The sequence below is a fragment of the Netta rufina genome (genome assembly GCF_964035555.1).
Source record: "Netta rufina genome assembly, chromosome: 1".
NCBI classification, from domain to species: Eukaryota; Metazoa; Chordata; class Aves; order Anseriformes; family Anatidae; genus Netta; species Netta rufina.
This window is the reverse complement of record NC_140123.1, coordinates 96,095,304-96,111,408: the sequence shown is the minus strand read 5'-3', so window position 1 is coordinate 96,111,408 and position 16,105 is coordinate 96,095,304. Positions and strand designations below refer to the sequence as shown.

At 45.4% G+C, this 16,105-nt stretch overlaps 1 protein-coding gene across 1 annotated transcript in view; it reads left to right on the top strand.

Annotated features, from left to right (window-relative positions):
- Positions 1-1,800: 1,800 nt before the first annotated feature.
- The window catches only part of CLIC6 (chloride intracellular channel 6), a gene marked incomplete at its 5' end in the record, with an annotated part of 28,149 nt that continues 13,844 nt past the window's right edge, over positions 1,801-16,105 (top strand). Inside the window, one exon of the mRNA XM_084291179.1 lies at positions 1,801-2,715. Coding sequence (XP_084147305.1) covers positions 1,801-2,715 — 915 coding nt within the window. The remainder of the gene's footprint in view (positions 2,716-16,105) is intronic.

Sequence of the window (16,105 nt, the reverse complement as noted above, 5' to 3'; positions counted from 1 at the left end):
TCATTGTGTTAGGGTGAACCATTAAATATTTGGCAGTTGTGTATTTGGCAGCTCCCTTGTAATGCAAAAGGCATTTTTTTCCCTTTAGGCTGCAAAACAGTAACCCGGATCCGCAACTCACTGTACATTCAGGGAAGGAGAGGAAGTGACAATAATCAAGTAGAGCCTAATTGATAACCCCCAGGGATGCAACGTGTTCACCAACAGGCTGTAAAGGGATCTTGGTGCTGTCCACTAATGTCTCACATATGCGATATTTAATTGCCTGCACTCAGCTTTTAGGCGAAGAAGGTGTGCAGTAATCCTTGCTGGAGCTGAACCGAGAAAATAATATTTATTAGCTGGGGGCCTGTTTTAGAAACAGATGGGACATAAAGAGCTTGAAGACAGCGTAAAGGAGTGTGAAGCGGGGGAGATTAATTGTTAAGTAATTGTTGAGTAATTGAGAGGGGAAGTGTTGGATGCATAGAGCACAGGGCAACAGAGATCTGAAGCTCCGGGGCTTCGCTGGGACAGAGCTAATTTTCATGGCATATTTCCAAAAGTGCCACCTGGCTGCCTCTTCTCTGAGCTATGCCCACCTCGCCCCTCTTTACCCTGTCCCCCGACTCTTCCTATTTTGTCTCTCTTGCTGGCACATGGAAGTCATGGCATAAGCAGAGCAGGCAGCAGTAAGCAACTCCTGAGGCAGGAATTATCACTGACAGATTTTTTTTTTTTTTATTTTTGCTGCCATTGAAATCCTTATTTTATTTTGCATTTAGAGCCACAGAGCAGGTGATGGACAAAACCAGAGGACTGGTGTTGTCCAGGGATTGAGTACTGGGGAGAGACAGTCACTGCTCACGTAGCTCCATCAGACAGCATGATGATGCAAGTCCCATGTCAGGCTCATACCTTAACGAAAACTGAAACTGAGACCAGCAGAGGGACTTGGAGAAGTGATGCAGATCCAGGCACGGGATTATCTGGGTAGCGATAGAGATGACTGAGATGTGTCAGTCTCTGTTCATGTCAGGGAAGTGAAATAATTGCCTTATTACGGGTCCAGCTGCCAGACGCCCATTGCCAAAGGCCAGGCTTTCATTCCAAAATGCCCAAACCTCCAAGAAGCACCCCCTCCGATCGCGGCTGCCCAGCAAGCCAGTCTGTATCTCCCCATTCTTTTGTCTGGCTGGGAAATCGCCTCTGGGCCGGCATAGCTTCTATGTAAAGCAGTTGCAGGAGGATTTATTCATTTACCTGCTTGCTTATTTTTATCAGAGCAAGCATTTATTTGACTGAATTATTTATTTCACAGCGTTGCCCACCTCCTGTCGGCTGCATCTTCTGTGTGCCGACTCCAAAATCCCGCCTTCAGCCCCACGCCGTGGTTTTGGATACACGTACACAGAAGCTCGTTTTTTAAAGATGCTACCTTAATCTTTTCTGCTAACTTTCCCATCCCCTCTTTTCTCTACCAGTAGCAAAGGAGGGATGTTTTCAGCTCACCGAGCACCACTAGCCACTCCTCGAGGGCGACAAGCTGCCCGCCACCCCAGCTATGGGCTCCATGCCCGGGATGGGGTCGGGGCGGCTTTGGGGCGGCGGCCAGCAGCGCTGCCCCGTGTCCCCCCCGCATCCCCGGAGCGTTTCAGCGGGGCGGGCAGGGCTGAAAGCCGGGGGAGGAGCGCACACACCTGCGGCTGCCGCCCCCTGGCCGCCCCCGGGGCTGCAGCGCAGGCGCGGCCCCCCCCCGGTGCCCGGCGCTGCTCCCAGGCTCGGCGGCACCGTCCCGGTCCCGGTCTCGGTCCCGGTGCCATGGCGGAGAGCCCGGGGCAGCCGTCGGGGAGCGACCTCCCGCGGCCAGGGGGCGGCGAGGAAGCCGCGGCGGCGGCGGGGAAGCCGGAGCTGCCCCCTGAAAGGGCTGCGGAGCCCTCCGAGGGACCCCCGGGTGTCCCCCCCGACGGCGGGGCGGGACAGGAGCCGGCCGGGAGCGCGGAGCCCCCCGAGGGAGGCTCCCCCGGGGGACGGGAGGAGACCCCCGGCGAGGAGCAGCAGCCGCCGTCGGGGGCAGAGGAGCCGGAGCCCGTCGGGGACGGTGCTGCGCTGCCCGGGGGGGGAGCGGAGGGCTCGGTGCTGGCCGAGGGGGCAGCGGAGGAGGCAGAGGAGGCGGCCCCGCTGCCCACGGGCCCCGAAGAGGCGGCAGCGGCGGCCCCGACGGGGCCGGGCTCCGAGGATGCGGTGCTGGAGGCTGAGGCTGGGGGAACGGAGCCCGAGGAGGAAGCGGCGGGGAGAGATTTGGGAGAGGAGGTGCAGGGGGGAGCCCCCGAAGAGAAGGAGAGGGACGAGGCCCCGCTAGGGCCGGAGCCCGAGGATGGGGAGCGGGAGGAAGCCCCGTCGGGGGCGAGCCCCCAGGCGGCCGCGGAGGAGGCTCCGTCGGGGGAGAGCCCCGGGGAGGCTCCGGCCGGGCCCGAGGAGGCTCCCGAGAGCCCCGGGGAGGCGGAGGGCGCGGGGCTGGACGGCGAGGACGGAGCTGAGCCCCGGCCGGAGGCTGGGAGCGGAGCCGAAGCCCCCGGGGCAGGGGGAGGCGGCGAGGAGGCGGCGGGGCTGCGGCTGAACGGGGTGCGGGGCCGCGCGGAGGATGAGGAGGATGGGACGGGCTCACCGGCAGCGCTGGAGCAGGAGGAAGAAGAGGAGGAGAAGCAGGAGCACGACATCTCCCTCTTCGTCAAGGTAGGGCGTGGGGGGCTGGTGGGGTGCATCTCAGCAGGGTTGGTGACCCTTCCCTTCACCAGGACCCCGCGGGCAGCTCCTGCGTTTAAATCTGGCAGAGCAAGGTGATTTGGTGATGAACGCCCTAAATACACCTGCCTCTGACCCCTCGTTCCTCCTGTGCGTTGGTGTGGACAGGACCAGGCTCCCCACTCGGTCACGGTGCCCTCATCCCCAGCCCCACAAGCTGTGGGACTGCATGATCCCACTGGCACAGACCTGACTGCAAGGTGGCTTCCCCCAGAGTTTCCCCTGCTGAGCCCCGTGCTGCGTTACTTGAGGTTTCTTTAGGTTTAAATGGAAAGGGTACACAAAGATCTCAGTTCTGGTGGACTGGGAGAGCCTCCTCTGCCCCCAGGCTGGACAGTTTGGGATTCACAAGGTCAATAAAGTGCCCAGCAACGTTACATCCCTTTCAGTTGTCCAATTTGCATGTGTCTGGACAGGGTTAGAGGAAAATAGACCAAAAATAAATAAATTGTGATGGTCTTTAAAATAATTTCTGCCATTTTCATGTACTGGAAAAATGAGTAACGGTGATGGTTGATGTTGGTGAACGTGCTGCCTGGTTTAGGCAAGCCCTTGGAGCCCAGGCTGGGATGCTGTGGCATATAGGTGCCTTTCTGGGCAGTAGCAGGGGCTGAGCTCTGTGCTTGTGTGTCAAGCAGCAGGAGCTGCCACTGCTCAGCCTGGCTGAAGTGACTTTGTGCTCGCCTGCGTATCGCCCTTGTGCCTGTTTCATACCCGCATGCCCATCAGTGAATGCTGGTGCGTGGCAGAGGGCGAAAGTCATGATGGCTGTGTGTGTGCTGGTGGACCTGGGTGCACTCTTTATGGAGAACATGGCCAAAATTAGAGAGCAGGCTCTGATAAGGATAAGAGTAAATGTTGTGACTCTGCAGTCCCCAAAATTAGGATTAAGGATGTTTTTATAAATATTTGTGAATGAACAAAAACGAGAGGAGCATTTTCATGATTGCTGTAGCATTAGTAACTCACAGATGCCTTGAGAACACTGCAGCTGCTTTTCTAATGATATTTTTCTAATGTGGAAAAGTGTCACAAAGTTTGAAAATTTTACCTCATCTGGGAGCTAAACTTTTTTAGTTTAATACCAGCACAAGCTTTTTCCAGTTACATCTAAGGGAAAAAAAGAAACAAACCCTATGGGAGAGCTCAGCATCTCCCTGCTGACCAAAATGTGCAGGGCTGTCAGTGCTGGGAAATGGGAAGCAGTTTTCTCTTATGCTTTTGTGGGGGAATTCCTGCTGCTTTTGCTGTCACCTGGAGATGCTCTCACCATCTTTTGCTAAAAGGAAAGGAGGTATAAAAGGACTGGAAACTCTCTGTACTAGCTTGAAGTGTTTTAGGAGCATGTGCACAATATTATGCTTTAGTAGCTGCTGCTGAATTTTGACAGGAGAAAGAAGAAAAGTGGTTTCCAAAGTGAGACAGCATGAACTATTGCATGTGTCTGTTCTGGTGTCCTTATACCTGACCACAGCAGTTGGTCCACAGGTGTGATGCTCCTTCCTGAGCAACTCCTAAAACCCCAAAGTTAAGGAAGTGAGGTGATGATCCAAAATGAATGCAAATGTTAATTTCCAGCCTGAAATGCTTCCCTTCACATGCATGTTTCTAATACACCTGCCACCCCGCTGCTCATGCTCTATTAAATCAGTGTTACATGCCTGTCTGTTATTTCAAAATGCTTTTGAGGTGTTGTCACCCACTTCTGCTTTGCAAGTGCCGCTGACCTCTTTCGCCCTTCTGCTCCCTATTTTTCTGCTCGTAGGAACTGGGCAGCGATTTGGCTGTTCAAGATAGCGGGATTGTTGTCTGTCCAGTTAAATATGGTCCTAGTTCCTTTGTTGTCGCTATTTCTGCTCATCTGCCTGCTGAGTTTTGGCTTATGTGTAAGTGGTCAAGATGTTGTCTGTGTGCTATCTGTGCCTGCACGCACAGTGCTTGAGATAGGAGGTCTGTGCCATCATGTGATAGCACAACACAAATAGAGAATAATGTTAAAAGCAAGCCCCATAATAGGAGAAAAATGAAGAAAAAAATATAAGTGATAGTGACTTTGAAATGATCCTCAGTTTCCCTGCTAGGGAGCATTATACCAGATGTGGCTGACATTAAATTTCTTGCTCCTCTTTCGGTAATAAAGCTTTGAGAGTAACAAACGGAAGCATCACTGTCAGAAAGTAAGCGGGTCTTTTTCAGATCCGACTGTGAGATGACTAGTCACAGCATTTGCTTCCCGTTTGTACCATTGCTGATCATGAGCTTGTTCTTTCAACTGTGGAGGCCTTTTCCTTGCCTGCTTCCTGCTGCTTTGCATGGGTTCGCTCCCATTTTGCCTGCATGTTTGAATATCGTGACGATTGTGCTGTCCCGTGCCTCCCCCTGCGAGGTGGGCGGTAAAGTTCCTGCCAGCTCCACAAGAATGGGTGTTGGGAACTGTGCTTTTAAGCTGATTTGGGTTGCTATGTGATGCTGTTTAGTTTGAACTTGGACAGTTCAATGCAGAGATCTCATACCAGAGCACTTAGCAGGGTTAGCAGCCTTTGTGGAAGACGATGTCTTTCTGGACCAGCAGCTAGGTGCCAGACAGGCTACTGTAAGGCATCCCCAAAGACAGCAGATACTTGTTTGTCTTTAGGCAACCAGACCATGCCTTTAATGAAGCTGAACAGCAAAAGACTCCTTGGCTGTAAGGGTAACACCGTATCGAAGCATTTCTCCAGGTACTTATTTGATTTCCACTTTCCCATGAAACAGCACGTACCGTGTGTTTCCTTTAGATAGTGATGTTTGATGGCTTTCAAAGGCAAGTGTTTGCGAAGGGCATTCAGATATATTTTCTGGTTGGGTAGGACACTGGTCTTCTAAGAGTAAGCATGTGTATGTTCTCTTCCCCTTCCCCACTCCATGGCAAGAGCCCTTTATTTGTCAAAAAATGACATATATTTATCTTTCCATTTGAATTTATTGAAATATTCAGTTATTTTTAAGCAATCTAAAAATCCATGTAGGGTTTAAGAGTCTATTTCTAAATTAAAGGAACAAAAAACACCACCACCAAAAACCTGCAAGCTTATCTACCAATCAATTTAAAATTTTCTTACAGATAGACAACTTAAACACCAGAATCACAACTACAGATTTCATCATGCCAAAGATTTCTGGGGATACTAATTCTGCTGTAAGTGCTGAGCACAAGCAACCAGACAAGCCGGCTTGAGCACAAGGTCTTCTCTGAGATTACTCTTCCAAAACAGTTTTTGTTTAGCTTCAGGGCTAAATTTTTTGTAGTAAAAGCTGCCCCTGAGCCTAAGGTAATAGATTTTATCCAACAAAAAGTAATAAGCTTCACCCAGTTTTTGTGACATTCTTGGCCTCTAAATCAAAGTCATTTATTTTCATTCAGAGAGTTATTTTATCCCTAGCAGGGAGTGAGGTTACTTCACTGATACCAAATTTCCTTGCACCATTCCTTGAGATATGTCGGGTCAGTCAAACACGCTTAGAGATGTGCTGAATTATCAAAATTTCTGATAAACCAGAAAGTTAAAGTGCCAGAAGCCTTGACGTGACTGGAGACAGAGGAAATAGCAAGTGCCTCCATCCGTGCCTCCAGGCACCACAGTTGACGTATCCGACTTGAGGGGCAGTGTGTTATGTGCTAGGGAAGAACCAACCCCATTTTCTGTGATGTGGTGGACCTGTAGCTCATATATAAATTCAATTTAAAGTACAAAATGGCTGTCCTAAAACTCAAGAAGTCCATAGACAGCAGGAGCTCAGGTCCCTGAAAAAAAATCATAGCCTTTATGCCCATTCAGTAGACTCTGTTCTGTACCTGATGTAAGCAGTTACAGTATAATTACTGAGTAGGTACTTAAGATTTTGGTTTTTGCTCATCAGTGTAATGAGTCTGTAAGTTGGATAGGTATTGTTTATAAGGAGAATGGCTGATATCCTCTATCAAAGTGAAAATATCAAGGAGAAAATACTGCCTTCTTAATGTAGATTCGCTGTAGCAAGTCAGGATTTAAATGGACTCAGGAGGATGAAAGTAAAGATGTGTATGTGGGAAGTTATGCTTCATCCTTATTTATGGATTAAACGAGGTTTTGGGGGAAAATGAGATGGTGCATATTTATCCAAGCAAAGGGATAAGAGCCCTTTGCCCAAATCTTGCCAAAAATGACTGCATTGGACTGGTGAAATGCTACGGTAAGATAAATTGCTGGGTAATGAACAGGGAAACGTTTGATGAGGTTTGGGCAGTAGTAGAACCAGACTGCTGCTCCTTCCCTTCTTTCCTCCCATCCCTACCAGCTTTTCACCTTCTGTCAAAACCATGCCCTATTTTCCTCAATGAGCACACCCACTGCTTTCTCCTCACTCAGTTCTCATCCTTCCCAAGCCGCATCTTGTGCACCTTCCTCAGAAAGCAGGAGCTTTTACGTTGTTTCCCCCCCACCATCCTTTTTGATACAGCTGGCTATGGGACCTGTCAGCTTCTGTAACCGAGGAGTAAGGAAAGCTATCCTAAAACCAGAGGGAGAAGGGGTTCGGAAGAAAGCCGGTGTGGTGAAGCAGGGCAGGAGCACGGTGTGCCGAAAGCAGCATCTGGCTGGAGCTGGCCGAGACCAAGCCGAACCAGAACGGTCCCAATTTCCCGGTTGCTGGCTGGTTTGCTGTTTGTAGGACAATTTTTGACTCTGAATATATCCAGCAGTACACCAAGTACCAGCGCAGGTCAGGAGGTGTGCTTGGTAACACACGCGGGGCGGTGCTGTTTCCGGGAGTGTCTTACAAAGCACGAAACTGGCTGGCTTCCCAGGGGCATTTGCCTTTTCTCAGTTACCTTTTTCTTTTCATTTCCCAGCTGGAATGTGTCAAATCAGGGTTCCCTGATGCAGCTTAAGAGGACGCAACATTATGAATTTCTTTCGCAACTCTTCATTTCATTTACTGTGTCTACCCTCTGTGCACCTACACTTGTTTTTCTGGGATCTGAGTATTTGTTCAGCAGTCTTTCAGTAAAAGTTGTGCTTCATAGACTTTTGTTAAAAAGGCAATATTATCAATCTTTTTTTTTTTTTTTTTTTTTTTCTTTCTCCAAAAGAGCTATGCACACTCTCCTAATTCAGTCTTTCTCATAGTTACTTCTCATGCTTTTCCTTTTTTGGCAGTTTGGGTTGTCACCTTTGTAGGGCTTAGGCTGCTGCAAAGAAACAAAGATCCTTGGAGCTGCTGACTTTAGAATAGACCATACCAAAATCCCTGTTGCTACCGTGCTCTTGGAGATATGCTGGCCGGAGCAGTCATGTCTACAACTTTTAGTACAAATCCTGTTCTACAAAAACACAGTCCAGCAGATCATAGTTATGATTTTGCATCTAATTTTTGATATTTTTTTTTTATGGTGTGATCTAGCCAGACTTCTTAGAGCCCCCTTTTTGTCTGTGTTGAAATCCTGAAGCTTTATGTGCGCATAATATCGTACAAGCTGTAAGCATCTATTTTCAGTGCAATTGCAGATCTCTGCTGTTTGCAAGTTTGCTTTATGTAAAATATATATATTTTATTTATATATATATATATATAAAGCTTGAAAAAATAAAATGCATTCAAAGCTACATTTCTAGATCTTTTCATATTTGTATTTATTCTCAGTACACTGGTTCAGTAAAGTACCTCACCATGTGTTTTCTTTAAATATAGGTTTAAAATCGCGTGCCACTTAAGCCTTTTGCTAGCCAGAGGTCACTTTTTCTTGATTCAGGCTACAGGTCCGTCCTGTATTTCTTGTTCTCTGAAATCAGCAGAAATTTGTGATGAGGTAAGCCTGCTGCCCAAGATCCAGCCATGCCTCTTCTCCCTAAGCTTTGCCATCATAGTAAGGCTGATGATACCTGTCTCCTGGACCAGGGCAGAGCTGGAAGTTTTCCTTGTCCCTGATTGTCAAAGTGAGCCTTTGGCTCATAAATCCTGTGAAATGGCTCCACCCTTCTTTGGAAATGAGGTGATCACTGCCTGATGTGCTATCATGCCTCCGTGCTTGGGACTTCTCTTGCTGCCTGCTTGGTGCTTTGGCCTTTCTTACAGCCTTGTGCTATTTATTGTATGGATCCATGCAAGGTTATATTTAAGGTTATTAAAAAAATAAATATATATATGTATTTAAGGGGAAGTGATAATGGAAATTACTAATACAGCTACACTTTTTTTAGGACGTTTATCTCAGATAAAGTCACTTTGAATTGGTGGTTGTATGCTTTTTTTTTTTTTTTTTTTTTTTTTTTTTTTTTTTTTGCAGAAGAAAGACCCTCCTCATCAGAAATAGTAGGGAGTAAGGCAGGAAAAGGAAATATTGTATATTTTATAGACGGGGAACTGAAGCAAGCAGACTTGCTCGTGGTCCATCACTGACTGCATTCAGTTTCCTGGTTTCTCACCCAAAACAGATCCTACTGCCTCTTTTAAAAAGCAAGGAATTGCTCGCTCCTTGGGCTCCGACCGTGGGGTGTAAGTCAATGCCGTGTGAAGGTTGCATGATTATTTTCTTGCCCAGATAATAAAATGTCACGCAGTGATAAGGAGTTGTATGCATTTCCATTTGCAGTGTCTGATTATTTACTGATAAAAGACTGAGCAAGAGGAGTGATTACATTACAGTTGCTTTCAATAACACGGGCGCTGAGGGAAATTGTTTTAATTCCCTAATAAAAATCCTTAGCTTCGCAAACCAAGCAGTGGCAGCTTGTGCTGTGTGCTGTCTGAAAAGGCTGCGGGAGCCCATCCTTGGGATGATGCTTCTCGAGCAGCTCTGCACAAAGGAGATACATGAAGTGGTGTTTGCCCCAGTGAGGGGGCTGGCTTTGTAGGAAGAGTTACCTTTCTCCTTTTTTTCCCCTCCTAGAGAGGTGATTATTGTGAAAGGACACAGGCAGAGGTGCAAAGGTGATACTTCCCACTTTTTTTCCTCTTCATATGCTGAAATTTCAACATATATTTAAATACTTAGACTAGAAATATAATTGTGACGGAATGAAGTAAATGGCAGAAGGATTGGAATCACAAATGCATGTCCTTTATTACTAAATTACTAAAATGGAATAGTTAACCATTTACTCAGGTTGCAGAAAAGCTGTCCTTTGTGCCTTGGAGAATCATTGACATTTATGTGGTAATTAATTCTGTGAAATTACTTTTAAAAGCTATTACTGAATCTGAGCTGAAAAAGTAAAATGGTGGGAGATAAAACTTGGAACAGGATCTGAATATGCCCTGAAGGCTTAAAAATGTAGGGGTGTGTGCTGACATCCCTCAGAGCAAGGCACTGTGTAGGTACTGGGGCTGATTGTTTTGCAGTATGGTGCATGCAGTATACATTTAAAAACTGTATTTGGATTAGCAGTGCTGTGTTTCTCACAGTTTCCAGAGGGCTGGGAATGGAAATGAGGTGGTAAGGAAAGCAGGATGAGGATAGGCTTTGAATTTGGGTTTCTACTGGGAAAGGAGGGAGCAGAGTCTAGTCCTTGTGATGGAGCCCCTGCGTTTTTGCTGTTACTGGTGCCCAGTGTTTTGCTGCTCTTATGGGACCCAGTTTTGCCAGTTTCCACAGGAACTGGCATTTCTATGTAATATTTTACCTGGTCATTTGAATCATTTTTCTACTTGGGCCAAAACATAAAATACTGTTAAAAAGGGAGGGGAGAGGGAAGAAAACACCACATAAATAAATCCCTCATTTCACCTTCACCTCTGGTTTAAGCATCAGAATTAGGAACACCAGCGGAAAATTATTTTCTCAAGCACTTTCCACCAAGCCTTCATCCACCTACTTCCTCGAGTTGCGTAAAGTAACTTATTTGTTTTGGTTATTTCTTATTTATTTACTTATTTGCTTACAGTACAAATTACAGATACTTTGTATGTATGTATGTGTTTTGCATTTAGATTGAAAAAGCAGGGCTGTGTTGGTAAGTATCCTACAGTGAAGTGTAAAACAGGATGTGTCACTGAAATACCAGTTAATCTGTTTTTCCCAGACCTATAATGTGTTTGAGAATATAATGCTCTTTTGTTGCAGTAATTCCCTGTAAGAATTTAAAAAGGATATAAGATTTTTGTCTCAATGTAGAATGTTCAACCGGCATCTTGCCATGTTATTAAATACGGATTAGAAATAGCATTGAGGTATTTAAACATAATTCTTGTAACAGGATAAATAGCTAAGAGCATTTGGTTTGTTGCTTGTGTACTTGTGACCTGGTAGTGTTCCTGTTACACGCAGACAGAAAGAACTCTGCAGGCAAAACTCGTAGCAAGAAAAGAAGAAATTTGGGCTTGAGCTGCTTGGTATAAGGTGTAGGGTGCCAGCTGCTGCCCGTGGGCAGGCAGCCTTCTCCAGGGCTCAGCAGCTCAGGTGCTCACCTGCCTTCAGTTCAAAGCCCCCAGTTTTCTTATGCTACTGGGGCTGTTTGAAACTATGGGTAAGAATCTTAAAGTGAGAGTGGGCAAGGATTAGGAGGAGTGATCTTTCTGAGGGCTGTGTATTTTTTTTTTTTGTTGTTATTAATTACCCAGTGTGTTTCTGTTGTGGTTAACAGACGATGGAATTCCCTCTCCTCACTTCAGAGGGAAATGGGATGGGGGCACCCCTGCAGCTGCTGCCCTTTGCCCCTGCTTAAAACCTCTTCTCAATAGAACACCCGTTTTATTATTATTTTTGCTTGTAAAAATGTTTAAAAAAAATAAATGGAGGTTTTGTCACATCTGCCATTAAAATGAGACGGTTTCCATTTAGGAGGAGTGGCAACAATTACTTTCAAAGCTTTGAAAAATTTCAGTCACTCCACACAAGTAATACCCATATAACTCAGTACCATCATTATTATAGTACATGATAACTGAAAGTAATGATATCCTGAATGAGACATAACGAATAGCTAATGCAACATGACAATTACTTGTGTAGGATAATGTTATTCCTAAATTGGGCAAGATTCATTTAAGCCCTACTAATTTGTAGCCCAAGACTTTCAGTCTTTGCTAGTCACACATTAATGTTCCTATTTATTTTTACCTTGTTGATCTAACAAAGTGGTGGATTCCTGGTTGCTGCTTGCTTTTGTGCTGTTACAACACACTTACTGTGCTGTGGATTCCAGGTAGCTAGGTGCAGGCGTCCTTTATGTTTAGTTAGTTGCCTTCTCTTCACAAGACGTGCTGGTGGTTTCACCCCGAAAGCAGACACAACACTGTCTCGGGTTATGCTGAGTGCCGTGGCTACCACAGTGGCTTTATTTGCAGACCTGGCACAGGTAGCTGTAAAACATGAGGAAATAAATCCGTAATTTGCATTTTTCCTATGTAATTTCATTGGATTTTAGGAATTGTTGGAGTGTACCTGTTGGCTGCCTCTCACTGCCCTGTAGAGAGCCACAGTTGCTGTTGAAAATGCCTTTGACAGCGTTACAGGTCTGTCCAAGGCTAGCAGGAACACTGCAGGATTGTTTCATACTTCCCCCTTCTAAGAAGGCATACATACACAGGCTTAATCTTTAAACCCTTTCATTTGAATAGGAGTTAATATTAGTAAAAGCACAGTCTCCATAAATGTATCACAGGATAATGTGCATTTTAATTTTCATTTGTAGTCTCCTGTGTTGTTTATTTTACAGAATTATTGTTTAATGGTTCATTTATTTATGAACTCGGTCAGAACTGGAAGGCCTGAGTGCTGGCAGACCTGCTGCTCGGTAGATATACTGGGCAGCTTGTGAGTAGCAAAATCAAAAGTGAGTGTTTCATGTAAATAACAGGAATGAGTTTAGGCCTTTCATTTCTAAAACAGTAATAATGAAAGGTCTAATAATTTGGCTCCTTAAAATTGAGTGGCACATTCTGTACTTAATAGTGGTTCTGGAGTTATTGTCATTATAAGTTCTTGTAAATTGATGCCTGTAACTTCTTGGAACAATGTTAACCTTTGAGTTGAAACAGCTTCTGTTTAATCTATTTATTTTTAAATATAATTTGGTTAATACCTCCATTATCACTTAATCAGTTTTGTAGATGCAGTTATTAAAATGGAAAAGGGGGCTGCATTGTTTTTAGTGTTTTTCAGACCTGTTACATTGGTCTAATTATTCCTAACAACTTGACAAAGGTAAAAAGTTTATTGCCACAAAGGTACTTCTTAATGAAGGAAAATTTCTGTCTATGCATCAAAAGCATTTAATTACTTACTAAGTAATTAAGTTAATTTCAGCAGCAATTACTTAACCAGCGGACCATGAGTAAGTAAATAAAGTATTAAAAGTTAGAATAATGGAGGCTTTCTCTGTCCCAAAATGGCTGCTGGCACACAGTGGGGAAGAGAGAACAGAAACCAAAGGAAATTGCAGCAATTTCAGACCTCTTTTCCTTTCTGCCATCTAGAGAGGATTAGAGCTTCCTGATGTATACAGCCCCTTTAAGCTGTGACTGCTGTTCGCTACGTAAAAGCAGGATGGAGGCAAATGCCCTGCTAAGAAACTCCAGAGCACCGTTAATCCCTCAGCGTGAACTCGGGACCAAAAGACTTCAGAGAACCACTTCCAGCAAAAAGCAAGGCATTTTGGAAAGCTCATTCTGAAGGAGCCCTACCAAGTACCTAAATTAGGAAATCCAATAAGACAAAGAAGTCAGTAAAGTAATGCAAATACTGAAGGAAAGAAAGATCTAACTACTATGATTTCAGAAACCTGACAGAAGGAAAAGAGCCGTAATAATGACGTTGTTGTTAGATGTTATGAAATGCTAACAGGTAGCCAGTCCATGAGACATGAACCTTGCCCAGGCTTTGGATGCTCAAATATGAGGTAGGAAGGCTTTCATGGCTTTTGCAGGTGGAGCTCAGCACGAACTCACATTAATGCCAGAAGAGCCCTGCTCCAGGACACAAGCCATCCTGTATTATCAGTAATAATGGCTGGATAGCTCATAATTAGCTAATCACTAATGTACAGCTGCATCATTAAAAACACAGTAGAAGTATAAATCTGAATTGTCCTGTTCCTAGGTAGGCTCAATCTGTAGCCTACTGCTTACGCTCTGTGGTAACAAAACCCAGTTTAATTGCGTCCTGCGGTTGGTTGGAGCTGTGCGGGTGAGAAGTTAATTCCTTTTACCTTCTTTCACCTACCCTCATTTCCTTTCATTCTTTTTCACTTGGCGTCTCTTTTTGGCCTAGCCTTGGGTAAAAGCTTTCATCCACACAGCATTTTATATAGTGAGCCTTCTGAGCCCTCCTGGTCTGGGTTGCTGCTTGGGCATGCTTGCTGTTGGTGAGGACGCTGCTGCTGCAGCCATCCTGGGGTTTGTTTGGATCCTGGAGGTGCCTCAAGGCTTGTGTCCCCTTGCAGACTCAGACTCTGTTGCCTTTTGCCATCTCAGTGTGTGACTACTGGGCTGACGTGTGGATTTTCAGTTGCTATTGATGGGATCTTAGTAGTGCTCCTTGTTTCCTCTGAGTTGGGCTTACCTGGGCAGTGGGTAAATATTGGCCTGTATTACCATGTGTCCACCATTGTTGTAAGTGTATATCAAACATTCAGTGTCAGCACTTAGATTTGCAGTGATTTGCTCAATCCACTTTAAATAAAATGGCATTTTGCAGTAACTGCTCTCTTCTTCCACAGAAGAAGGTAACTTCTGGCATTGTTTGCTTGTCTGCCTGTTCTTAATACATGGACTTACTTCATTGCCAATAGCATCCTATCATGCCTGACATCCAGTTGGATAGGCTGGATCTCACTATTAGACATACCATAGCCACAATCTATTTCCATTTCCAAAGAAACATTTAGTTATTTTGGAATATAAACGCTCTTTGGGATAACAGCTGCTGTTTACTGAGCAGTAGCTTTCCCTTCCATCATTGCCCTAGAGTTAGCTACATCATCACTAAGATGTGTTCAGTGGCATGAATGACACTTGCTATTGTCCTGTTCTTGGAGTGATGTCCATGCTGAGGGTGAAGAAACATTGAGGTCCCAGTGGAGAGTAAGTCTGAGCCCCTCTTGAAGGGGGTGCAGTCTCATCTTGAGACAAAACAGTGATTTTGCTCTGGTGTTGCTATTGCAGCAGCAGTTATCTGAAGCTGGTAAGTAGTCTCAGAGTGGATTTCAGTTCATGTAAGTTAAATTAGATGTCCAAACTATAAGGGGCTGTTTAGGGCTGTAGTTTGAGAAAGCAGTGCTGCCAAAGGGCATGTCATTCCAAGTGGGTGGGTGTTTGAGACAGGCAGGATGAATCAGCCTTGAGGAGTGACTCTCTCTGTCTCCACTGACCAGACCTATTTTTTTCTGGCTGACTCTGTGTGAGGTGGCTTCCAGCTTTAGCATGTAACAGCTGTACAGTTTATACCCTTTTTTATTTCCTTTCCATTATCCCAGTGCTCAGGGTTATTAGCTTGTGGGGTATTGTGTCTATTCCAAAAAGCACTGGTGGGCAGTGGGCTCCATCAGCAGGCTGTGTTTTATCATCAGATTGTTCTCCACCATCTTTCTGGTTGAAACTCACCCTTACGTTTTGTTGAAATGCCTGACAGGACCTTCAAGGCTCCCTCCTGGACTAGTGCAAGTGTTCATTTTTGTGAGGGGGAGGGAATAGGGAAGTCAGCACACCCAGTGGTTCAAATCACCTTCAGCTGCGTTGGTGCTCTAGAAGACACTTGGGTTTTGGTTTATCATACCACGTTCTATGCTATGGGACTCTCTGCACTGTAGTGTGTGGCATCCATTGACCAGAATGGAGAGGGTTTAATGTCTGACAAAACCAGGCTCTTCCCTCCAGGGTAGTAGAAGCTCAAGTAGTTGGATGCCCAGAGCTGCCTCCTACCACATTGCTGCTTCCTCCTCCAGATTTCCTTCCTGCAGTTCTGTCTAGGAGTGTCTTCAGGGTTTGTGCATTTTGCTAATCTGGTCACCTACCCTTTTTAACACATTCAAACGCTTCCCAAAGTGGGCCAATTAGCAGACTGGATCATTGAGATGTTAAGTCAGTTGATGCTTTACTTTGTCATTTCTCCTCCCCTGCTGAGTGCAGAGGACTTAAAATGAAAAAGACTGCTTTATTCTGACAACAAAATTAAATCTTCTTGATCCTATGTAGCTAGCTGCACTTCAGGTTGTCATTCAAGAGGATGTTTAGCAGAGACAATACTTAAAGGACCTGCCCTATTTGCAGCCAATTTGCTTGTTTAAAAATTAAAGGGAAACCTAAATACACTGGCTGAGCGTGATTTGAGAGAGAAGTAGGAGAAAGGGGAGAAGGAGGAAGACCT